Here is a 25,633-nt window from a genome sequence, read left to right on the forward strand (position 1 = left end):
TATCCTGAGACTTTGCTGAAGTTGCTTATCAGCTTAAGGAGATTTTGGGCTGAGATGTTGGGGTTTTCTAAATATACACTCAGGTCATCTGCAAACAGAGACAATTTGACTTCCTCTTTTCCTAATTGAATACCCTTTATTTCTTTCTCTTGCCTGATTGCCTTGGCCAGAACTTCCAACACTATGTTGAACAGGAGTGGTGAGAGAGGGCATCCTCGTCTTGTGCCAGTTTTCCAAGGAAATGCTTCCAGTTTTTGCCCATTCAGTATGATATTGGCTGTGGGTTTGTCATAAATAGCTCTTTCTATTTTGAGATAACGTTCCATCAATACCTAGTTCATTGAGAGTTTTTAGCATGAAAGGCTATTGAATTTTTTGAAGGCCTTTTCTGCATCTATTGAGATAATCATGTGGTTTTTGTCATTGGTTCTGTTTGTCTGATAGATTACGTTTATTGATTTGCGTACGTTGAACCAGCCTTGATTCCCAGGGATGAAGCCGACTTGATCATGTTGGATAAGCTTTTTGATATGCTGCTGGATTCAGTTTGCCAGTATTTTATTGAGGATTTTTGCATCAGTGTTCACCAGGGATATTGGTCTAAAATTCCCTTTTTTTGTTGTATCTCTGCCAGGCTTTGGTATCAGGGTGATGCTGGCCTCATAAAATGAGTTAGGGAGGATTCCCTCTTTTTCTATAGATTGGAATAGTTTCAGAAGGAATGGTACCAGCTCCTCCTTGTACCTCTGGTAGAATTCGGCTGTGAATCTGTCTGGTCCTGGACTCTTTTTGGTTGGTAGGCTATTAATTATTGCCCCAATTTCAGAACCTGTTATTGTTCTATTCAGAGATTCAACTTTTTGCTGGTTTAGTCTTGGGAGGGTGTATGTGTCCAGGAATTTATCCGTTTCTTGTAGATTTTCTAGTTTATTTGCATTAGAGGGGCTTATAGTATTCTCTGATGGTAGTTTGTATTTCTGTGGGATCAGTGGTGATATCCCCTTTATCATTTTTTATTGCGTCTATTTGATTTTTCTCTCTTTTCTTCATTAGTCTTGCTAGAGGTCTATCAATTTTGTCGATCTTTTCAAAACACCAGCTCCTGGATTCATTGATTTTTTTGAAGAGTTTTTTTGTGTCTCTATCTCCTTCAGTTCTCCTCTGATCTTAGTTATTTCTTGCCTTCTGCTAACTTTTGTATTTGTTTGCTCTTGCTTCTCTAGTTCTTTTAATTGTGATATTAAGGTGTCAATTTTAGATCTTTCCTGCTTTCTCTTGTGGGCATTTAGTACTATAAATTTCCCTCTACACACTGCTTTGAATGTATCCCAGAGATTCTGGTACGTTGTGTCTTTGTTCTCATTGGTTTCAAAGAACATCTTTATTTCTGCCTTCATTTCATTATTTACCCAGTAGTCATTGAGGAGCAGGTTGTTCAGTTTCCATGTAGTTGTGCGGTTTTGAGTGAGTTTCTTAATCCCGAGTTCTAATTTGATTGCACTGTAGTCTGAGAGCAGTTTGTTGTGATTTCTGTTCTTTTACATTTGCTGAGGAGTGTTTTACTTCCAATTATGTGGTCAATTTTAGAATAAGTGCGATGTAGTGCTGAGAATAATGTATATTCCGTTGATTTGGGGTGGAGAGTTCTGTAGATGTCTGTTAGGTCCACTTGGTGCAGAGCTGAGTTCAAGTCGGATATCCTTGTCAACCTTCTGTCTTGTTGCTCTGTCTAATGTTGACAGTGGGGTGTTAAAGTTTCCCATTATTATTGTGTGGGAGTCTAAGTCTTTGTAGGTCTCTGAGGACTTGCTTTATGAATCTGGGTGCTCCTGTATTGGGTGCATATATATTTAGAATAGTTAGCTCTTCTTGTTGAATTGATCCCTTTACCATTATGTAATGGCCTTCTTTGTCTCTTTTGATCTTTGTTGGTTTAAAGTCTGTTTTATCAGAGACTAGGATTGCAACCCTTGCTCTTTTCTTTTTTTTTTTTTTTTTTTTTTGCTTTCCATTTGCTTGGTAGATCTTCCTCCATCCCTTTATTTTGAGCCTGTGTGCCTCTTTGCATGTGAGATGGGTCTCGTGAATACAGCACACTGATGGGTCTTGACTCTTTATGCAATTTGCCAGTCTGTGTATTTTAATTGGTGTATTTAGCCCATTTACATTTAAGGTTAATATTGTTATATGTGAATTTAATCCTGTCATTATGATGTTAGCTGGGTTTTTTGCCCGTTAATTGATGCAATTTCTTCACAGCATCAATAGTCTTTTCCATTTGGCATGTTTTTGCAGTGGCTGGTACCAGTTATTCCTTTCCATGTTTCTGCTTCCTTCAGGAGCTCTTGTAAGGCAGGTCTGGTGATGACAAAATCTCTCAGTATTTGCTTGTCTGTAAAGGATTTTATTTCTCCTTCACTTATGAAGCTTAGTTTGGCTGGATGTGAAATTCTGGGTTGAAAATTCTTTTCTTTAAGAATGTTGAATATTGGCCCCCACTCTCTTCTGGCTTGTAGGGTTTCTGCCAAGAGATCTGCTGTTAGTCTGATGGACTTCCCATTGTGGGTAACCCAACCTTTCTCTCTGGCTGCCTTTAACATTTTTTCCTTCATTTCATCCTTGGTGAATCTGACAATTATGTGTCTTGGGGTTGCTCTTCTCAAGGAGTATCTTTGTGTTGCTCTCTGTATTTCCTGAATTTGAATGTTGGCCTGCCTTGCTAGGTTCGGGAAGTTCTTCTGGATAATATCCTGAAGAGTGTTTTCTAACTTGGTTCCATTCTCCCTGTCACTTTCAATTACATCAACCAAACGTAGATTTGGTCTTTTCACATAGTCCCATATTTCTTGGAGGCTTTGTTCATTTCTTTTTACTCTTTTTTCTCTAATCTTGTCTTCTCACTTTATTAATTTGATCTTCAATCACTGATATCCTTTCTTCCATTTGATCGAATCAGCTATTGAAGCTTGTGCATGCATCGTGAAGTTCTCATGCTGTGGTTTTCAGCTCCATCAGGTCATTTGAGGTCTTCTCTACACTGTTTATTCTAGTTAGCAATTCTTCTAACCTTTTTTCAAGGTTTTTAGCTTCCTTGCAGTGGGTTAGAACATGCTCCTTTAGCTCGGAGAAGTTTGTTATTACCAACCTTCCGAAGCCTACTTCTGTCAACTCATCAAAGTCATTCTCCATCCAGTTTTCTTCCGCTGCTGGCGAGGATCTGCAATCCTTCGGAGAAGAGGCACTCTCGTTTTTGGAATTTTAGGCTTTTCTGCTCTGGTTTCTCCCCATCTTTGTAGTTTTATCTACCTTTGGTCTTTGATGTTGGTGACCTACAGATGGCGTTTTGGTGTGGATGTCCTTTTTGTTGATGTTGATGCTATTCCTTTCTGTTTGTTAGTTTTCCTTCTAACAGTCAGGCCCCTCAACTGCAGGTCTGTTGGAGTTTGCTGGAAGTCCACTCCAGACCCTGTTTGCCTGGGTATCAGCAGTGGAGGCTGCAGAACAGCAAATATTGCCGAACAGCAAATATTGCTTCCTGATCCTTCCTCTGGAAGCTTTGTCCCAGAGGGGCACTCAGCTGTGTGAGGTGTCTGTCGGCCCCTACTGGGAGGTGTTTCCCAGTCAGTCTACATGGGGGTCAGGGACCCACTTGAGGAGGCAGTCTGTCCATGCTCAGAGCTTGAACGCCAGGCTAGGAGAACCACTGCTCTCTTCAGTGCTGTCAGACAAGGACATTTAAGTCTGCAGAAGTCGTCTGCTGCCTTTTGTTTAGCTAAGCCCTGCCCACAGAGGTTGAGTCTATAGAGGCAGTAGGCCTTGCTGAGCTGGGGTGAGCTCCACCCAGTTAAAGCTTCCTGGCTGCTTTGTTTACCTACTGAAGCCTCAGCAATGGCGGACACCTGTACCCCTGCCAGGCTGCAGCCTCACAGTTGGATCTCAGGCTGCTGCGCTAGCAGTGAGCAAGGCTCCGTGGGCGTGGGATCCACCAAGCCAGGCACAGGAGAGAATCTTCTGGTCTGCCGGTTGCTAAGATGGTGCGAAAAGTGCAGTATTTGGGCGGAAGTGTACCGTTTTTCCAGGTATAGTCTGTCATGGCGTCCCTTGGCTAGGAGAGGGAAATCCCCTGACCCCTTGTGCTTCCTAGGTGAGGTGACGTACCGCCCTGCTTCGGCTCACCCTCCATGGGCTGCACCCACTGTCCAACCAGTTCCAGTGGGATGAAGCAGGGACCTCAGTTGGAAATGCTGAAATCACCTGTCTTCTGCTTCAATCTCGCTGGGAGCTGCGGACTGGAGCTGTTCCTATTCGGCCATCTTGGAGGACCAAGACCATGTTTAATTTTATAAGAAACTGCCAAACTGTTTTGCAAAGTAGCTGTACCTTTTTGCATTCTCACCAGAAGTGTATGAGTATTTCAGTTGTGCTGCATCTTCCTTTAACTCTGTGTTGTCTGTTTATATGATTTTAAACATTTTTATGTGTGTGATAGTATCTCATTTTGGTTTTCGTTTTCATATCACTGGCCATGAATTTGAATATCTTTTAATATGCTTATTTGCCATTCATATCTCTTCTTTAATAAACTGCCTTTTAAAATCTTTGCCTGTTTTTAAAATAGCTTTTAATTATTGGTTGAGAGAGTTTTTATATGTCTATCTATTTGGATATGAGTTCTTTTTCAGATACATGTTTTACAGTAGTCTCTGAAATTCAATTTATCAAATCACAAAAAGAATACTTTTTGTGGTTCGTGCTTTTTTGTGTTGAGCTTTTTTAACACAGGGTCAAAAAGCAGTTTTCTTCTAGACAATTTATATTTTTTGTAATTTTATAAGTTCATTTTTGCATATGGTGCAAAGTATTGATAAAGACATGATCATACAAAGTACAGATCAGTGTACATGACTTTACACTAATTTTGTGCACTCTTTTGTAGTTTTATGAGTTTGTCTTTATATACTGCACAAAGTATAGATGAAAGTTAATTTTTTTGTATATGAATGTCCAGCTATTCTAGCCCATTTGTTGAAAAGGCTATTCTGTATTGAAATGTCATGGCATTTTTGTCAACAGTTTTTTTACCATGTATATATAGGTCTATTTCTGTACTCTATTAATAGTCTTCATGTTGTTTCTGTCCTTTTGCCAGCTCCATCCTGTCTTGCTTATTGTGGCTTTTATATTAAGTCTTGAAATCAGGTTTAGCCTGTTTTTCAAAAAGAGCTCAGAATTATGGTATTCCCTGAGTTTTTGTATGTTTCCTATTTTTTCTGTAGCTTTCATACTTGTAAGCTTCGCTAGATGTAAAATTCTGGGCTCTTTGTTCACTGGTATCTTGCTTTATATTTTGCTGTTGAAAAATAAGATGCCAGCCGAATTTTTATACTCTTAGAAGTAATCTAGTCTTTTTGCTTTAAGGCCCTATGTGTTTAATCTTTGTCTTCATCTAATAGTTTTACCAGGTTATATCTCAGAGTTAATTACTCAGTAAAGTTTCTTACGTACACCATAAGCCCGTTTTGATACGCAGAGTCAAATGTTGTTTAATTATTTCTTTTCTTTTCCGGAAGGGTAGCATGGATCATTTCTGTTCTTAGTTTTTAAATTCCTGATTCAAGGTTTTTTGTGTTGTTTTTTTCCCCTACGTTGCCAAGTGCTTGTTAAGAATATATAATTCACTTAAATATCCTCTGACTTTTGGTTAGTTGTGGGGGTGTGGATTTTCGGTAGCTGAAATGTTTTGATTCTGATTTTCTGTTTTCTTCTTACATTAGCTTTGTATAGTAGAATGCTTTTTGTGCTTACTGTTTGGACATCGTAAGGGTTTTAGGTGCTTTTTAGATTCCTATTTTTGTAGTACTCTCTTCTCCTAGGATACTGAAAAGGAGCTTTTAATGGATGACGTTTTTGTGGTGGAGAGGTATTGGTGTGTTTCGTAGGTCTCTTTGATTTTTACCAAATTCTTAACATCTCTCTCTTTAGCTTTCTCTCTCAAAGAATGTCTCCCCTCTTTTGTTTACATCTTTCTCTCCCAGGATGACATTCTTTGACAGCTGAGATCTGCCACCAGTTTTATACCTCTCATCAATATTTTCTGCACTTAGTGTGGGTCTTTCTTTTTCTTAGGACTGCGTTTTGTTACCATTAGGCCTTTCACTCTCTTCTGTGATCTCTTCGTATTTTCTGCTCTCTGTCCGAGATTGTAGCAATGTGAAATCCAGAGAAATGCTGATGGAGTTGCAATCTGTCTTTCTACTTCCAAGTAATTTGAAATTTATAATGTTCTGTTTTCTAGTAATGCTGAAGCCCTGTCACTGTTTTATTTCTCTTCTTGTGATTATGCATATGTTTTGGAGATTATTTGGGGAAATTTAGCTATAGGCTGCTGTCTTTATCCTATGGTAACCAAAAATTCCCAAAATTTAGATGTTTGTTTACTAAAAAATAAAGAATCCTAGGAGGTTGCATAACCTAATGCTGAGAATAAACCTATAAAGTTGGACTTTTTGGGTCCAGATCCTGGCTTCACCATTTACTAGCTATAAAACCTTGAATAAGTTACTTAATTTTTCCATGTTTCAGTTTTCTTACTTGTATAATAGAAATTATATTTATAAGGATTATTTTGAAGGTTATGTAAGGACTTAATATATAACCTGGCATGGTAAGTGCCCACTTACACTGTTATTATCACTCTCATTATTGTTTTTAATATTATCACCACCAACAATATCTGCATTCAAAAATTGCAGAATTTAAATTGTAATTGATCTTGGTTGAGGCTAGTGCTCAATAGTTGTAAATAATGAGATATAGAAAGTTGAAATGGAGGGGTGGAATAGTAAGTAGTAACCATTTTGTGTCACAAATATTTTTGAGAGTGTAATAAAAACTCTTCTCTTTCCGCTCCTATGTGTACGAGAACTCTTCCTTTACATAGGATTTCAGAAGATTAATTAGGCAAACTTGAAGTTTATTGATAAAATTAAGATTACTGATGTTTAAAGAATAGGAAGAGAAAGAAAACAGGGCTCGTGAAAAGATCTTTGTCACATATAAGAAATTGTGCTAAAATAATAGATCTAAAATTCAGTTTTCCAATATTTCCTTTAAAATGTTCTGTTTTGAGATACATAACTTTTAAGTGTAATTGAAAACATTATCTCTAAGTGTATTGTGTTATTATTCATTGCAGTTTTTATTTACAACTTTCAACACAAACTGATAGCTTATCATTTTTAAGATCATTTTGTTTTCGTTTATCATATCATAGTTCAGGGTTTTTTCATACTAGTTTTCATTAACAAACATTTTAAGTAAAATCTGTTTATTTGTAAATATGTCTGACTGGCATCACAGAACTGTTCTTTGACAAAAACTATAAATGGTAGATATTCGAGTTAATTATAAATGATGCCCTAGAGTGACATATAGAGTCCAAAAACAAAAATGGGCAGATACTAGTAAAGGGAGACACTACTTAATGTAACACGCAAATGGGTCCGTTATCATGAAATTGGGACATTTTTAGAGCTATTTAGTAGGGGAATTGAATAGCTTTTTTAGAAGTTAAGTTCTAATTCTCACATTTAGTCATTGGAATTTTAAGTGTACTGTGTAAATGCTGTTAATACTATTGTCTTTTATGGCTTTTGTTTTAGCCTGATGTAAATGCTGACATTGTGCATTGGCTCTCTTGGACTGCTCAAGGCTTTTTATCTCCACTTGCTGCAGCAGTAGGAGGTGTTGCCAGCCAAGAAGTATTGAAAGCTGTAACAGGAAAATTTTCTCCTTTGTGCCAGTGGGTTAGTTCTGAGTTTTTAAAGTTGAATTCTTTACTCATGAAATGGAATGTGTTACATATTATAATGTAGTATTAATATATTAGAAAAGCGACCTTAAAATACTTTTTGATGCATGAAAGAGATGCAAGCAGTATGCCACCAACACTTGATTCTGTGATTGAAATTAACAGGATGATATTTTAGGGCTATTGAGATATAACCCAAAGTTGCCTTCTCAAATGTATTTCCCTTAGTTGTGATAGTAAGGGAATGAATGTTCTATCCTTATAGGTAATTGTTCTCCAGTACCATAAGCTTAGCATTCTCGGGCTCTCAGGACTCTTGAATTTGTTCCTTGGAATCTTTTACTATCATGAACCTTCAGGTTCCCTTTCTAGGTATAAACTTACAAAAGTGGAAAACATGTGAGTAGTACAGGTTTTAGAGTTGCTTGGGGTATGAACATCACAAGATGGGATAAAAATCCCCATTTCTTTTGCCAGCAGGAATAATTGGCACAAGGTATGAAAGGATACTGCCTCCAGGCCCTCTCTCTGTTGAAACACCATAAACATTTTGAATACAACATTTATCAATTTTTTTTATTTTATTTTATTTTATTTTTTGAGACGGAGTCTCGCACTGTCACCCAGGCTGGAGTGCAATGGCGCGATCTCAGCTCACTGCAACCTCTGTCTCCCGGGTTCATGCGATTCTCCTGCCTCAGCCTCCCAAGTAGCTGGGATTACAGATGCAGACCACCACACCTGGCTAACTTTTTGTGTTTTTAGTAGAGATGGGATTTCACTATGTTGGCCAGACTGGTCTCAAACTCCTGAACTTGTGATCCACCCGCCTCAGCCTCCCAAAGTGCTGGGATTATAGGCGTGAGCCACTGCACCTGGCTCATTTTTTTATATTTTAAAAAGTACTCACATAATGCTATTTTTGCTGCTGAATTATTTATTTCAACACAGAATACAAGTACATTAGTAAAAATCTGGTTTAAAGATAACCGTTAGGGCAGGCACGGTGGCTTATGCCTGTAATCCCAGCACTTTGAGCGGCCGAGGCGGGCGGATCACGAGGTCAGGAGATGGAGACCATCCTGGCTAACATGGTGAAACCCCGTCTGTACTAAAAATACGAAAAATTAGCTAGGCGTGGTGGCACGCCCCTATAGTCCCAGCTACTCGGGAGGCTGAGGCAGGAGAATCTCTTGAACCTACCTGGGAGGCGGAGGTTGTAGTGAGCCGAGATTGTGCCACTGCACTCCAGCCTGGGCGACAGAGTGAGACTCTGTCTCAAAAAAAAAAAAAAAAAAAAAAAGATAACACCATGAGAAATAATAAAATAAAAATTAATTGTTAATATAGATTCTGTGTTATAGTAAAATAACCATTTGTTCATGTTCAAATTTAGCCACACAAGTTACTTAAATGAAAATGAGAGTAAGACTCAGTTCTTTTCTTCATTAACTTAAATTAATTATCTTTGGTCTTTTTAAAAATGCTGAAATTTTGGTTTCCTAGATTATTTTCCTATAGTGTGTGAAATTATAGATGACATACACATACACATAGTATGTATAATTATAGATTATATATCCAAGCTGAAAAATAAATACAGAGTAGGTACTTTCTTCTCAAAAAGTAATCAAATTATGGCTGGGCACGGTGGCTCACGCCTGTAATCCCAGCACTTTGGAGGCCAAGGTAGGCGGATCACCTGAGGTCAGGAGTTGGAGACCAGCCTGACCAACATGGTGAAACCCCATGTCTACTAAAAATACAAAAAAATTAGCCGGGCATGGTGGCGTGTGCCTGTAGTCCTGGCTACTCGGGAGGCTGAGGCAGGAGAATCACTTGAACTCAGGAGGCAGAGATCACGCCACTGTGCTCCAGCCTGGGCAACAGAAAGATTCTGTCTCAAAAAATCAAAAACAAAAAACAAACAGTAATCAAATTACTTATTCAAATGTAGCTGAAATCGAATGGGGGCTTCTAAAGCTTTTGTGTAGTTATGAAAAATAGATTTGGAGGTGAAATTTCCTTTGGTTTAAAATTAGGGTGGCTAAGTGACATGAATCAAATTCTATCTGTCAACAGTTCCTTCAGATTTTACCATTATTTTAATGAGAGAATATAGAAATGTATATTATATATTTTTAATTATATTTTTAAATATTTTACTCTGAATTGCCTTTTTTTATTATTTTTTCCTTCATGACTATTAAATAACTATAAAGGAGCTTCTTTTTATAGTAATTTAAGTTTTATACGTAATAATTATGTTTTTAATCTTCTACTTTAAGTTATATCTTGAAGCAGCAGATATTGTTGAATCACTAGGCAAACCTGAATGTGAAGAATTTCTCCCACGGTAATAATGAAATTTCTCTTGCTTTTACTAACAGGCAAATAGATTTTAAAAGTTTTGTCTAAACATACCTTTGTTTTATATGTCTTTTCTCCTAAATCACTTTTGTAGTTGTTTTTTCTCTATTAGGAATCATTTTAAGTGTCATAATGTCATATCTCTTTACTACTTGATAAGTAGTGAATGCAAAGTTTTAAATTGTATGCCGTGAGAATGGTTAGCATTTAAAATACCATGATGATGTTAGATGGAAAAAAACTGCTATCTGCAGTCTTTATTTATATAAGTAATTCTTCACCTTTTTGGGTCATAAATCTTTTTGAGAATGAAAAGTTTAGAATTATTCTCCCGAAAATACGCATCACCCAGATTTCTGCCTTTGATTTAAGTGGGTTATCAGCTCCAAAGCCCATCCATAGATTCCTCTAAGAACTCTCCTTAAAAATCTCTGGCTTAGGAAAATTTTTTTTCTAGATAAACCAAAGTCACCTTCACTTAAGTCATTTGTATTTAGACTATTAAGCCAAATGGAAAAAGGAAAAATGGATTTCTTTATGGGGGCTTTTCTTTTTCAATTAAGATTGGTTAGGGGAAACTTTTAAAGAATATTTCCTTTTAAAGTACAACATTAAATTGGTATTAATGACAGTGAAACTAATTTTACTGTTTTTTATTTCTGCTTTTTGGTATATGTTTTTTTTTCAGAGGAGATAGATATGATGCCTTAAGAGCCTGCATTGGAGACACTTTGTGTCAGAAACTGCAAAATTTAAGCATCTTCTTAGTAAGTATCAATAATCATTGGAATAGTATATTCAAACTGCTATCGTATATCAACTTAATTCATTGAAACAAATTTGAGTCTAAGTGTGTAGAGTACAAGTGAGTAGTTGTAACCGAGACCATGCGGCCTGTAAAGCTGAAATTATTTACTGTCTGGCCCTTGACAGAAAAAGTTTTCCATCCTCTGGTCTAATAAATATATTTAAAGTAAAAGTATGAGTATGATAATTTCAAAAATTAAATTATTTTCTAGAAATATGTTTGAAAATTGGTGGTTTTTTTATTTTTTTCTCACTAAATGAAGGAATATAGAAATGTATTCTGTATTTCTTTTTTTTTTTTTTTTTTTGAGACAGAGTCTCGCTCTGTCACTCAGGCTGGAATGCAGTGGCGTGATCTCTGCTCACTGCAACCTCTGCCTCTGGTTCCAGTGATTCTCTTGCCTCTGGTTCAAGTGATTCTCTTGCCTCAGCCTCCCAAGTAGCTGGGACTACAGGGGCGTGCCACCACGCCCAGGTAATTTTTGTATTTTCAATAGAGACAGAGTTTCACCATATTGGCTAGGCTGGTCTCGAAATCCTGACCTCATGATCCGCCCTCCTCAGCTTCCCGAAGTGCTGGGATTACAGGTGTGAGCCACCCACCCAGCCTATTCTGTATTTCTTAATCGTCTTAGTGCATTGGCAAGGAAATTTTCCCCAATAACATAAAACAATTCTCCCTGCCATTTATTAATTATTAAAATTAGACCTGAAAATTACTGCTTATTCTTATTAATCATCTTTAAAATAATGTTTTAAAAATCAACTGTTACTGAGCTTTTTACATGCATATGGAATCTAGTATTATCAATTTTAGATAATAGTAGAAGTCTTAGAATAGTTTTATTCAGTAAATGAGTTTTGAGAAATGTCCAAAAGGGAGGAATCTTTTTTTTAATGTTGTACTAACATTATATTGTGTTTATTTGTATCTTACATAAGCAGTTCAATGTTTAAATTTTATTTGGAATTTTTAAATGTCTTCTGTTTAAAGAAATTGTAAAATTATGCTTTTCCTTATTAGGTTTATACTTTTTTTGTTGTTGTTGAAACACAGTGGTAAAATAAACCTGCTAAATATTTCAAAGTAAAATGATTCACAAATAGCCAGGTTATTTTAATCTGATATATACCATTTTTCTCTTCCATAGGTAGGGTGTGGAGCCATAGGCTGTGAAATGTTAAAAAATTTTGCTTTACTTGGTGTTGGCACAAGCAAAGAGAAAGGAATGGTAAGATATCAGTCCTTGAGAGTTAAAAGTTTATATTTCTGTTGTTGCCCTTTTTTCAGCTGTATTTGACTGCGTAAATCTGAAGTATCAATTTTTCGAAAATAGAGCATTAAACAAAATTGGAAGATTCTCATGCCCTTTTGACCACTTTCCAAAACTTATGTTACCTTGTAGCAAATTACTTCTCTTTCCCTTGTAGCAAATTAATTATTTTCTCAGTTTCCTTCTCTGCTACTGTGAAACTGACATTTGTACTACCTATCTCATAACGTTATTGTGATGATCAAATGTGAAAGGGCTTTGCAGACTATAAAATATGTTGTTGTTTCTGTTAGATAGTGTTTATTGTTAAATGTTTAAGATAACTGAGGCTAACATTACAAAGTCGCAGAGTACTCAGATGTAGTTTCAATTAATAAGTATTAAAAGTAGTGGGAAAAATATAAAGCTCAGTGTACAATTTAAATTCTTAAGACTCTAAATGTGAGTTAATTGCAAGCCATGTCATATATTTAAATAGAAATTTATTTGATTGGTGCTGTTTACCTTTTAAGATGAACTATATTCCATTAGTGATTTCATAGATATATCAAGGTGACTAACAGAAGACTGATGAAATGGTTAAAATTTATATGATAGTTCACCTTTTATAAAAGTTTATTGAACTTAGCTTATTATTCCAATTCAAAAGAGCATACATTACTATCGTAGTTACAGGCAGACGTTCTATGTTTATATTAACATTTCCTAAATACTGCTCCACAAACCACTATTACTTGTGGTGATTTTAAGAAGAAAAAAGTCTTTGGTTACATCAGTTTAGGAATCACCTAAATGCCTTAACTCCTTGGAAATTCATGATGCACATTAGCATATAAAGGTCAGGAAAAGAACTGTAGTGAAGAAACCTACTGACTTCAGATAACAAAACAAGATAAGTTAATGTGGACATGATTCTCTACTACTGGAAACACAGACTTACTATATACATTTCTTTTAAGTGTAATGTAGCCAAGCTGAAAAGAGAAATTCCCAGGTCCCAGGAACCAAGAGAGAAGAAAAAATCCTAAGTTGAAAGCCATGGGGACTTACAAGTGTTTCTATCTTGAATGTCTGTCCAAAACGTTAAGTAAAAACAGAAGTCACTAATGAGAAATTGAAACTCAGAGCATGTACCACACCAGGGTGAGGGGTCCAAAATTATATCATATAAAAACTTAAAGCAGAGAACGGAATGTAACAAATTTAAGACCACTAAAACTTACAGGCTTTAAAGCAAATATAAAACTGCATCATGATGATAATAACACACTCAGGACTATGCAGAAAAGTTAGCCTTCATTAAAGACAATTCAGATTAAAAAATGACTATTGACTAGAAAGGGAACCACCACAAGAATCAGCCATGGCAAATAGAAGAATTAGTCTCCTAAGAATTACAGATGATAGAAGTGCTACCAATAGTAGAATATTTTACAGAAAATAGAACAAACTTTAAAGTTAAAAATGATCAGAGATAAAGAGGACTAGAAACGGGAAAAAAAGGCATTGAAATTTTTACAGAAAGCCAAGTAAGAATTTCTGTGTAATCACTAATGTTAAAATTTAAATATAACTGAGGTGAGAATGGACAAATCGAAGATAAATATAAATACCCAGAATGCAGTGCAGAAAGATATCCGTTTTTAATGAAAGAAGTGCTTTTGCAAGGTCCAACATAGGTCGAGTAGAATTTCCAGAGATAAAGATAAGGGAGAAGAAGCAATATATTCCAAAGATAATGGCAAAAGTTCCCAGAGTTAAAGAAAGACAAGTGTTTTCAAATTGGAAAGATAAACTAGTACCAAACAAATCAAAAGCAAAGATTAAAAGAAGAGATTGCATAATAGGCTTTTCATCAGCAATAAATGGAGGATAATGGAAGCATATCTTCATAGTGTAAGGGAAAATTACTATTAACCTAGATTTCCATACTCAGTTCAAGAGGGAGAGCAAAGATAGCTGACAAATAAAATGATGAAAGATTACTACCACTTATTGGTTCTTACTGAAAGATGTTAGGTTGTGTGGGCAGTGTGTAAAGGGTATGTAGAGGCATTTGTCAGCATTCTTTGATTTACATGAATATTGATTTTTTAAAACCTTAGAGTGAGATGGTTGAAAGTTTTAAGTGTAACTGATCTCATGGAAAGCAGAGAGTTCCAAATTAAATGATTTAGATATTCTCGGTTTTCAGGAAGATAGAAATTTTAATTAATTTTAGATCTGAAGTCACATAAGCATGTTAAAATTTTGAGCATAACCACATAACATTAGGCACTTAGCTTCTAAACCAGTTTGGGGAGTTGGGGGCAGTAGGAATCAAGAAAACTTGGTCAGTCCAGTACAAGGCAAAAATAGAGGGGAATGAAAAGCAGAATTGGAGGAGGTGGAAAGAAAAAGCCTTAATATCAGTGAACAATGAATTGATTAAGCTTTTTTGTTAAAAGATATTTTCTGTTTGATTTTTTTCCATTAAAAGACACTCCCTATCATAATTACACAGAAATATTAAAAATATCAGGGAAATAACAACTAAAAGAAAATGAATGTGGAATATAGTCTGAGACATTCTACATCTAGGCAAATCTTGTTTAAAAATGCTGAAGTGGCAAATGCATTTTGAATACTCTTCAGATTATCTTGAGTTTACTTTCTTCTTGCGTCCTTTAGAATGAGTCTGCAGACTTTTTCTTAAAGGACAAGATTGCAAATATTTCAGGTTTGCAGACCAAAGATCTCTGTCACAACTTATCAGTTCTGCCCCTAGGATCATGAAAACAGCGGTAGACAATTCTTAAATGGTATAACAGTGTTTCAATAAAACTTTATTTACAAAAATAGGCAGCCTGCCTAATTAGGAGGTTAGGAGTTCAAGACCAGAGTTTGTAAGCCTCTGCTTTAGCCAGAGTTCCTTTCAAATTGATACATATAAGCCTTCTTCCTAAATTAGTTGAGATTAAGAATAAATATCAGTTTAGAAAGAAGAGCTAGCTCCTCTGCAGGTAATCCATTTCATAGTTCTAAAAAGTTTTGTTTTGTTATGAATAATTAGAAAAAAGTTTTGAACAGGAATTGCAATTGGCCTCAGCTATTTTGTTTGATGTGCTCGTATGTAAAACATTAATTACAATTAAATAAAATATAAAAGAGTAGTATTGGTAACTATTTGGGAATGTTTGTATCATTATAACCTTTACCAACCAGACTAATTCAGAATAGTTTGTCAGGACTTTTTTAGTCATACTGAGAAAAGAAAAATAGATTAAAATGTATCCATTAATGTAATTTCAGCCATATTTTCTTGATATTAGATTACAGTTACAGATCCTGACTTGATAGAGAAATCCAACTTAAATAGACAGTTCCTGTTTCGTCCTCATCACATACAGGTATGTTGCTATTCTGTTTCAAATTTAAATCATGTATTATACAAAAAAGAAGAGAGTTTCCTTTTAATAAATAGAAAATAGTGATTGAACAATCGTGTTATTTTATTAGAATCTTTCAAATTATCAGTGGGAATGACAAAAGGGAAAATATTAAATTATTTAATGCACAATATTGATTTTTGCATTGATTTTGGAATTGAAACCTGAGTTGTGAAACAGGCAGTATTTTTTTCATTTTGTAATCACCAGGGTATGTTGACATTCAATTTTAGAAAGGAAGTATATAGAAATATATTTCTAATTTGAGGTTTTGATAGTTAGCAAATTTGGCACTGTCTTTTTTTATCTTTGTCATAAATCAGATAAAAGTTTAGCACTTAGAATTTTTGTGCTCTTTTGATCGTTTGACCAACATCCCTTTTTATTGTAAAATAGTGCTTGTTCTCAATTTTCTCCCTTTCTATAGAGATCAAAATATTTAAGTCAGGAAAAAAAGCATTTTTAGTCAAGCAGATTTGCTTTTACTTTAGAAATGTTTCAGCCAGACGCAATAGCTCATGCCTATAATCCCCGCACTTTGGGAAGCCAACACAGGAGGATTGCTTGAGGTTAGGAGTTCCAGACCAGCCAGGGCAACCTAGGGAAAAACCAGTTCTACCCTAAGAAAAGTTTTTAAAAAATTAAAACAAAAAAAGTTTTTTCTTTATTGTTCAACAACTCATTGCAAGTCTTCATAAACTAAGCTTAGTAATGTCATGAACAGAAAGTAACTAGAACAGATGTCATAGTTAATCTAATTGCCTCGCTTATCCAAGTACAATAGACAAAGTAACAAGGTCCGTTGTGAACTAAAATATGTTGCAAAGTGTATTTGCTTAACTTGGTGCATTTTCCTTAGAGAAGAACTATAAAGCCCTGTTCATTCTTATTTTACTGTGTTCTAACAAAGTTTGATTTGTTTGTACACTTAGAACACTGATAAGTGAAATGTGTCAGCCTAAGAATGTGAGAAGAGACAGAAATACCGTTAAAACTAGATGTGTGAATTTAAACAGAATGGCCTAAAGATATTTAGTGCCAAAGCAAATGCAGATGAACAGTGACAGCACCTGAAATAACAATCATGATTTAAAAATAGTCACTAAATCTTTTTAAGAAAATAAAGAATAAATTATATTTAGAGTACAGTAGTACCCGTTATCAGCGGTATCCACAGTTTTGCTTGCCACAGTTTCAGTTAGCCATGGTCAACCAGGATCTGAAAATAGGTGAGTACAGTGTGGTAAAATAAGATGCTGTATTTTGAGAGGGAGAGATCATATTCATATGACTTTTATTAATGTATATTGTTATGATTGTTTTGTTTTATTGTTATTAATCTCTTACTATGTGTAATTTATAAATTAAACTTTATCATAGGTGTGTGTGTATATGAAAATACATAGTATATATAGGGTTTGGTACTGCCTATAGTTTTAGGCATTTTTGGGGGTTGTGGAAGGCAGGTGAGGAACTACTGGACTGTTTTTTTATAAAACTGAACACAAATGATTGCTGAAAATAATTCCATCCAGAAATAATAATAATTTTAAAATATGTTAGTACCAAAGTATTAAACTCTCATACCTCTAAGAACTTACCTTCTGCAGAGTTGATTTCCAATGTTTTACTGAATGTGTTCTCATTTTTTTCTAGGCACTTACCAAGTCAAACATCATTACTAGGGAAAAATTGTAATTGAATTTTTAACTTTTTAAAAGAACTGTAAAGTACTTAACTATAAGATAGAAGGTGTTTAGATTTTTATTAATAATTTGTAAATTATTTGGACTAATGTGCATTATTAATGTAGTGTGATTACAGTGAATGTAATTTCTACAAGCCAAAAATGAAAACATCTCATTACTCTCATTATATATATATGGACTACGACTGAACTTACACATTCTTATCACTCTGGAACATATAGAAAAATCATAGTCCTTTTTTTTTGTTGTTTAACATATTCCTTCTGCTTATATTGTTTGTTTAGAAACCTAAAAGTTATACTGCTGCTGATGCTACTCTGAAAATAAATTCTCAAATAAAGATAGATGCACACCTGAACAAAGTTTGTCCAGCCACTGAGACCATTTACAATGATGAGTTCTATACTAAACAAGATATAATTATTACAGCATTAGATAATGTGGAAGCCAGGAGATACGTAGACAGGTATGTTCTTGAAATTCATGTTCCTACAGAATTGTCTTTAGTTGTCACTTCTATTTCCCACATTACTTATTGAAAAGTTACGGAATTATCTGATTATTCCTTATGTTCCTATTGTAGTACTCCTCAAACACAAACCCTTTGATGATTTCTCATTATACTTAGAATGAAATTCAAAATCTGTAACATAACCTAAATGTTTTTCATGGAGTACTTTACACCTGTTCACCATGCCAGTGTAACACTTACCAGTCTTCCTTGGCTCCCCTTATTCTAGCTGTATGTGCCTTTCAGTTTTTTGGCTGTCTTTTGTTTTTTCTGAATTATAAACCTATTTTTAATACTTTGGGGTGAGTCCCACTGCAATAGAAAACATAGAAGGAGTAACTCCTTCACCCCCAGGAATGGCCCAGGGGAGGGAGGCTACGTGAGAAGGAAGCACAAAAAGGGCCCACTGCAAACTCAGGGCAAAGGGAATGCCATCAGTACTGGGTCCTGTGAGCACTAGAGGAGGAAACGTGAGCATGGTGGGACTGGCTTCAGGCACATAGGCGAAGGGCACGGGGTGGACACCAAACCACAAAGCTACTTAGGTTCCTTCTTCTCCTTTTCCCTTTTCTGCTTCAGCTGCATGGTCTCCAAGTCCCTCTGCTTGTGGGCAGCAGCAGAAAGTCCGTCGTCTTGGCACTTTCCCTTAACTGTTTGCATATTCTTCTGTTTTTTCATATTCTTCTACCAGGCGAGCTCATGCTGGTTACCCGCAGCAGCTCTGACCTGCCCCCCCTCCTTCTGTCTCTGCCTTTTTCTTACCAGGCCTTCACCACTTTTTTACTTCAGGGACTTGCACACACTATTCTTCAGCCTCAGGAAGTTCTGTTTTTCTTGCTTTAACATTCCTGATCTCTAATCTACCTATGTACTCTTCGTCTAGTTTAGCTTTTTTTCTTCATCCTTTCAGTTTCAGCCTAAATTTCTTTATCAAAACAGAGCTTCTTTTCCCCCAAATTCTAAATTAGATCCTCCTATGGTGATTTTCTTAGCACTGTGTACTTTTTCCTTCATGGCACTCATTTTTACTGATACGCATATTTATTTAAGGTTTGTGTCCTCACTAAATCATTCATCCAGGGACCATTTACTTTCCGTCATTGTATCCTCAGTGCCCAGCACATGATGTCATTTAGTAAATATTCCTTAAATAAGTAGATGAATGAATGACTATAAATGTGTTCACCTTACATCTTTATATGACTCCTCAATTTTAGGGTGTAGAGCAGATGTATTAGCAGAGGAGAATTTATCAGTTGAAACATGTGAAAAGTATGTAATCTCGGGCCAAAAAGGGGAAGAAAATAAAACTTGAAAAAATAAAAATTTGTAGAATATAGGTATTGTAAGTGCTGAGAAAGAAGATTAATATTATTTGGGATAAAGAAAATATTGAGAAGAGATAGTGTGGTAGAATAGTTAGAAAATAACCAAAGAAGAAATGTAAAGCAAGGGAAAAGGAGTAATACTATTAGGAATTAACCTAGAGATAAAGGTTAAGAAAGCCCCAGATTTAGGGTACTACTAGTAGAAAAGAGAGAAATTACTAGATTGAACAACAAGATGTGTGTGTATAGTGCAGAATAGGGTAACAGGAATGATCCACGGTTTGATGGTAGTATATCTGTTTTCCTAAAATACTGCATTCAAGAAGTGATCAGTATGTGAAATGGCCAATAGAAAGTAGTAGGATGTCCTTTGGTTACATTGTTACTGCTCACTTTTCTGTTTTTTACTTGTTATCTTTTCAAATAGCCGTTGCTTAGCAAATCTCAGGCCTCTTTTAGATTCTGGAACAATGGGCACTAAGGGACACACTGAAGTTATTGTACCGCATTTGACTGAGTCTTACAATAGTCATGTAAGTGAATCAATGTTTTGAAATAGATGTCTTTTTTATATCTTGTAATTTTTGTCTTGATCAACATTTGATTTAGCTTTCCTAATCCTTCTGATTTTGCTCTGCCAATGATGTTCATACATATGTGCATGTACATTTTTAAAAATATAATTGAACTTTTTTTTAATTATCAGAATTTTGTGTCTGGTGTTTCTGGAGCATTATTCTTCTGTTTACTATTTATTTCTCAGAGCTGCTTAGTTTTCTAATACCCTTTGAGTTTAAGATTGTTTGATAAGAACTAACTATTAGATTGAGACTAGAACTGTCAACAAAGACATAAAAGTTTATTCACTTGCTGAGACAAAGTGAGTCATTTTAGATTAGGTAAACCAATAAACCTAGGCAAAATGTACTATATAATAGAATGTGGATTTCTTCAATGGTACTTTATCCACAAAAAACGACTTAGGTATTTACCATTTGTTTAATACATGCTTTCTCCAAGAAACCTGTGTCAAGCATCGAGGACATACTTCTGCTCCCAGATGTTTTTCTCCATGGAAAAACTCATGCCTTTCTGAGCACTATACTGGGTATTCCTGAATTACTTTTCAAAGCGGGGAGTGTTATAAAACTTTAAATGTCACCTGGATTCATGAAGAAAAAAATGATGTATAGATGATGATGTGTCATGAGTACTACATGGTGCTTTAAATGAGTACACAAATAATAAATAAGATTCAGCCGGGCGCGGTGGCTCACGCTTGTAATCCCAGCACTTTGGGAGGCTGAGGCGGGCGGATCACGAGGTCAGGAGATTGAGACCACGGTGAAACCCCGTCTCTACTAAAAATACAAAAAAAAAATTAGCCGGGCGTGGTGGCGGCGCCTGTAGTCCCAGCTACTCAGAGAGGCTGAGGCAGGAGAATGGCGTGAACCCGGGAGGCGGAGCTTGCAGTGAGCCGAGATCGCGCCACTGCACTCCAGCCTGGGTGACAAAGCGAGACTCTGTCTCAAAAAAAAAAAAAAAAAAGATTCATGTTTGGCATTACATAGATATTAACAAATAGGTTAAATGTCAAAAGAATTAACTTCTCTTATTGCCTAAGAGAGAGAAGATATAAAAAATGCCTGGTTGGATTTTATTTATTTTTGGATTTTTAATAGCCTTAAAGCTCAAAACTAAATTAAATCAATAAAAATTGGTCATTGCTTCTCCTTAAGTATCTGTTGTCATATTTTGTAAATTAGCGGGATCCCCCAGAAGAGGAAATACCATTTTGTACTCTAAAATCCTTTCCAGCTGCTATTGAACATACCATACAGTGGGCAAGAGATAAGGTAAAAGTTCCTTTTTAAATTTATTTTCTTTGAAGTGAGAAAGAAGATATTTCTGACTTTAAACAGACTTCTATTTGTAATTTTTTTTCTTTTCTCTGTTACAGTTTGAAAGTTCCTTTTCCCACAAACCTTCATTGTTTAACAAATTTTGGCAAACCTATTCATCTGCAGAAGAAGTCTTACAGGTAAAAATCAGTACATTTTAATACAAACTTAACACTTTGTGTCAGTGTAATCTTATTTTCAAGTCATCTACAAGTGATTTATTTTACCTCCATAAACAGTGATTGTATATAAAAAGTGAAATGATACATAAGGAATCTTGAAATTAGGTCACAAATTATCCTTTTGGTTTGGTTGAACTATATGGAATTGTCAATATTTGACCATGTTTGACTCACAAAACAGCAATTCATATGGTTCAAGCTAATAAAGTTATGATAATTATGATAGAAGGGCTACAAATAATAAAAGGGCTTTTATTAAGCCCTTTGGAAGAAAAAATTGAGGTAAGTTCTAGTTAAAATTTCATGAGGGAACAATAATCTCCAAGACTTATTACTCTTACAGTGAAGGCAACTTTAAAGATGTTTTCTCACTTTCTTTTAATCTTATGCTAACAAGGCCCACTTTTTAGTATCAAATATTCATAGCACTTATAGTAAGTACATATATTATAGTACTAAGAACTTACAGCTAGGAAAATATGAGGATAACTTGTAAGATAAGAAATCAGAGTTAAAATTTTGTGTGCTATCTCTTACCATTCCCCTTCTCAAACAGAAAAGAAAAGAAAGGTTGAAGAAGAAGGAAGGGAAAAGGAGCTTGAGGTGAAAAAAGAAAAGCGTAAAACACATGAGTTGACACTTCAAACTTAGGCTAACTGTTGGTGGGGGATGTGTATATATTTGTAATTGGAAGTATGTTGATTTTTTTTTTCTCTTCCATTCTAGAAGATACAGAGTGGACACAGTTTAGAAGGCTGTTTTCAAGTTATAAAGTTACTTAGCAGAAGACCTAGAAATTGGTCCCAGTGTGTGGAATTAGCAAGATTAAAGTTTGAAAAATATTTTAGCCATAAGGTAAGTATGCATTGTGAGACATTAAGAAAAGGTCTGACCTTGGCTTGTTTAGTTATTAACAAATTAATTTCATTGACCTGAAATGTGTATTCTTTCTTTTGGCAAGCTTTTCAGAAATTAGTAGTAAGTTAAATGAGAACACATGCTAATCTAAAAGAAGTTTGTTCAGAATAGAAGAAGCAAGAAACTGAGAAAATAGGGATATTCAGTCAGAAATTTTGCTGGGATTTTGCCATTTCCACCCATATCTGATAATCACATTTTATGTCTTTTTCCCCATCCATAAAATAAAAATAATAAATTTGTACCTAGTACATAAGGTAGTGGTGAGGATAAAAGGAGGTAACATTTATAAAGCATTTAGAACAGAGCCTGGCACATAAAAAATTACTAAATATTAGCTGTTACTCTTACCTCCAGTTAAATATAGTTGCTGGAATGTGTGTTGCATTCTCTTTAGTCTTTCCCACTCTTTAGGCTCTTAAGTTCATCTTCCTTAAAAACAACTTTAAAAAAAAAAACAAGGTTTCCCTATGTTTTCCAGGCTGGCCTGGAACTCCTGGGCTCAGGTGATCCCTGCCTCAGCCCTTAAGTAGCTGAGGCTGCATGTGCACGCCACCACACCCCACTTAAAAAATACTTCGTTTATACTTCTTCTGTCTTTTTACTTTCGACAGAGCTCTACTTCTTGGAAAAGTGGTCTGTACTTACTCAATATTACCACTTCCTCACCCAGTAAATTTGACTTCTTTGCTCATTACTCTTCAAATTGTTCTTAACATGGTTATCAATGACCCCTGTTTCAAAAATCTAAGGAGCTCTTTAGTTCTTCTGTGCATTTTTTTTAAACTTTTTTTATAATGGAAAATATTCAGCCATAGAAATGTAGAGGAAATAGTATAATGAACCCTAGTGTAATTGTCAATTACCTGTCACCCAGGGTTAGCAGTTATCAGTTCATAGATAAGTCTTGTTTCATCACCATTCCCATTCATTCTTACCTTCCCCCAGGTGATTTTGAAGCAAATCTCAAACATGTATCATTTCAAAAATACAAAGTACTGTGTGTTTTTTCTGATTTTGTTATTTAAGTGTTAGGTCTTTACAAAGAGCAGAATGACATGTAAAATATGCCACCATTTATATAAAAAGGAGTGAAGTAATCTACATTTGTTTGCTATAGATACCACCTCCCAATAAACCTACAAATAGTGATAGAAAATGATATTTTGGATTTTTCATTTATGAGGGACATTGACGGGAGAATGGACAGATGGAATACAAGGGTGGTAGGGAGACTTCACTGTGTATCTTTTAATGTGTTTTGATTTTTGAAGCATTTGCATATATTTACTACACACATTTTTAAATTTTATTTTATTTTTTAATTTTTCCTCAGATAATATTAAGTAGTGGGTGTCTTTAATTCATTTTTTTTCTTTAGGCTCTTCAGCTTCTTCATTGTTTCCCTCTGGACATACGATTAAAAGATGGCAGTAAGTATAAATGTTGAGAATAAATTTTAATGACATTTATTACTGGCTACATACATTGAAAATAATATTTGTATCTTTTTGCCAGGTTTGTTTTGGCAGTCACCAAAGAGGCCACCTTCTCCAATAAAATTTGATTTAAATGAACCTTTGTAAGTATTTATGTTTAGTTTTATATATATCCTTCATTATATATTTCTTTACTGTAAATTCCTTAACTGTACATTGCAGAGTGAAAACTTTAGGCTCTTTAATGTTAAATTATTTCATCCCTGTTCATTTAAGAGTTAACAAGTCATTCTGACCAAGAAAGCCAGCCACAACCCTTCCTACACAAATGTGAATCCATTCATTTACATGGTAAATAACCTCATTATTTATAGGTCAAAACAAAATCACCTTTTTTACTTTATCCATAAATTAGTAAAATGACAAAGTGTTTTTACATTTAACGAAATCAAATATAAGAATCTTCAGTTATATGGAGGGAAAAATAATTACTACTGAATAACTCCCTAAATCTCAAATTATTTTCAGAGGAGTCGGTCTTTGTGTGAATACCTGGAAACACTATATTAGATACACATTAGATTCACGTTTGTGTGTGTATGTATATTTTTTCTATTTTTTTTATTTTTTTAAATTTTTTTAAAGAGACAAGGTCTCACATATGTGGCCCAGCCTGGTCTTCAACTCCTAGGCTCAAGCAATCCTCCCACCTCAGCTTCCCAAGTAGCTGGGATTACAGGTGCATGCCACCACACCCAACCTTATGTATATATATTTTTAAACACTTAGCTCACGTTCACTAACTTTCCTTTCAGCAGATAACTTTATGCTTAATTTTCTCATCTGGTGGTGGTTTTAGGCTTCCAGTCACCTTATGCTGGACTGCTTCTTCTATAAGACTTTCTTTTTTTGTTTTTAAGTAAACATATTTACTTAGTTTGAACTTGATACATACTCATTAAGACCAAATGTATAATATTTCTTATGATTTAAAATGAATTATTGTTCACTGGTCTGAGTTTTCTGGTTCTGTCCACTCACTCCTCTTCCCAAGGTAGTCATGATTACTACCTGAATGTTAAGTGTTTTCAAGAATAACTGTTTGATGTTTTGTCTTTTATAACTTCTGTAGTGTTTTGGTGTAGACCAGAATATTTTTGTCTAACTTAAAAAAAAAATCCTGAAATAATAATTCTGTGGTTATATTTCTTCAAACTACATTTAAAGGCTATAGTTCATAATGAGTTAAATATCGTCTTTAAAACTATGCATTCAAATTTTGTTTTATTTTTTAATTTCAAAAGGCACCTCAGTTTCCTTCAGAATGCTGCAAAACTATATGCTACAGTATATTGTATTCCATTTACAGAAGAGGTAAGATATTCTTTAAACCTTAGTAAGTGATGCAAAACCAAATTAGAATTAGATGACTGATGCACTAATTGCATCAAAACATGTTTGTTTGTTATAAGAATCATTCGTTTTGATGTAGAATTTTTATTGTATTTTTACCTATACTAACATAATGGAAGCTAAAAGCTCATTGCAGTATTGCCAAGTAGAAGTTGGATTTTTCTTTCTGAATTGAAGCAGTGAAACAGCATTATTTGTTAAAAGCAGTTTAACTTTAAGAATATTTATAACCTGCTTATCAGCTTCAGTTATCCTAGTTATTCTAAAAAGCCACAGCAAACTATTTCATCACAATTTTGAAATACTGCATAGAGATTTTCTTTGTTAACATTTGTTTGATTTATTTTGTGATAATTTATGTGCTTTTCAGGAAATCTGAAAATGCTGCCTTATATTGACATTTCTTACTTTAGCATCATACTCATTCTCTTAAACATCATCTTCATTGACTAACATCTAAAGAGCCTAATACGGTTTTATTTGAGAGGCATCTCTTTTCTTCACAAATGCATATTCTAGCCAAGTAAAATTGCTGTACTTTTA

The 25,633-nt window shown here is 34.9% G+C and overlaps 1 protein-coding gene and 1 pseudogene across 1 annotated transcript in view; one reads left to right on the forward strand and one right to left on the reverse strand.

The window, feature by feature from the left end:
- The window catches only part of UBA6 (ubiquitin like modifier activating enzyme 6), an 86,239-nt gene that overhangs the window by 44,813 nt on the left and 15,793 nt on the right, over window positions 1–25,633 (forward strand). Inside the window, exons 14-26 of the mRNA XM_003268424.4 lie at window positions 7,662–7,805; window positions 10,099–10,166; window positions 10,869–10,947; window positions 12,139–12,219; window positions 15,573–15,650; window positions 17,683–17,864; window positions 19,665–19,770; window positions 21,004–21,093; window positions 21,198–21,278; window positions 22,047–22,175; window positions 23,620–23,671; window positions 23,757–23,820; window positions 24,982–25,051. Of these exons, the coding sequence (XP_003268472.1) occupies window positions 7,662–7,805; window positions 10,099–10,166; window positions 10,869–10,947; window positions 12,139–12,219; window positions 15,573–15,650; window positions 17,683–17,864; window positions 19,665–19,770; window positions 21,004–21,093; window positions 21,198–21,278; window positions 22,047–22,175; window positions 23,620–23,671; window positions 23,757–23,820; window positions 24,982–25,051 (1,224 nt within the window). The remainder of the gene's footprint in view (window positions 1–7,661; window positions 7,806–10,098; window positions 10,167–10,868; window positions 10,948–12,138; window positions 12,220–15,572; window positions 15,651–17,682; window positions 17,865–19,664; window positions 19,771–21,003; window positions 21,094–21,197; window positions 21,279–22,046; window positions 22,176–23,619; window positions 23,672–23,756; window positions 23,821–24,981; window positions 25,052–25,633) is intronic.
- Window positions 18,289–19,638, reverse strand: LOC115836692 (annotated as a pseudogene).

This window comes from Nomascus leucogenys, chromosome 9 (genome assembly GCF_006542625.1).
Source record: "Nomascus leucogenys isolate Asia chromosome 9, Asia_NLE_v1, whole genome shotgun sequence".
NCBI classification, from domain to species: domain Eukaryota; kingdom Metazoa; phylum Chordata; class Mammalia; order Primates; family Hylobatidae; genus Nomascus; species Nomascus leucogenys.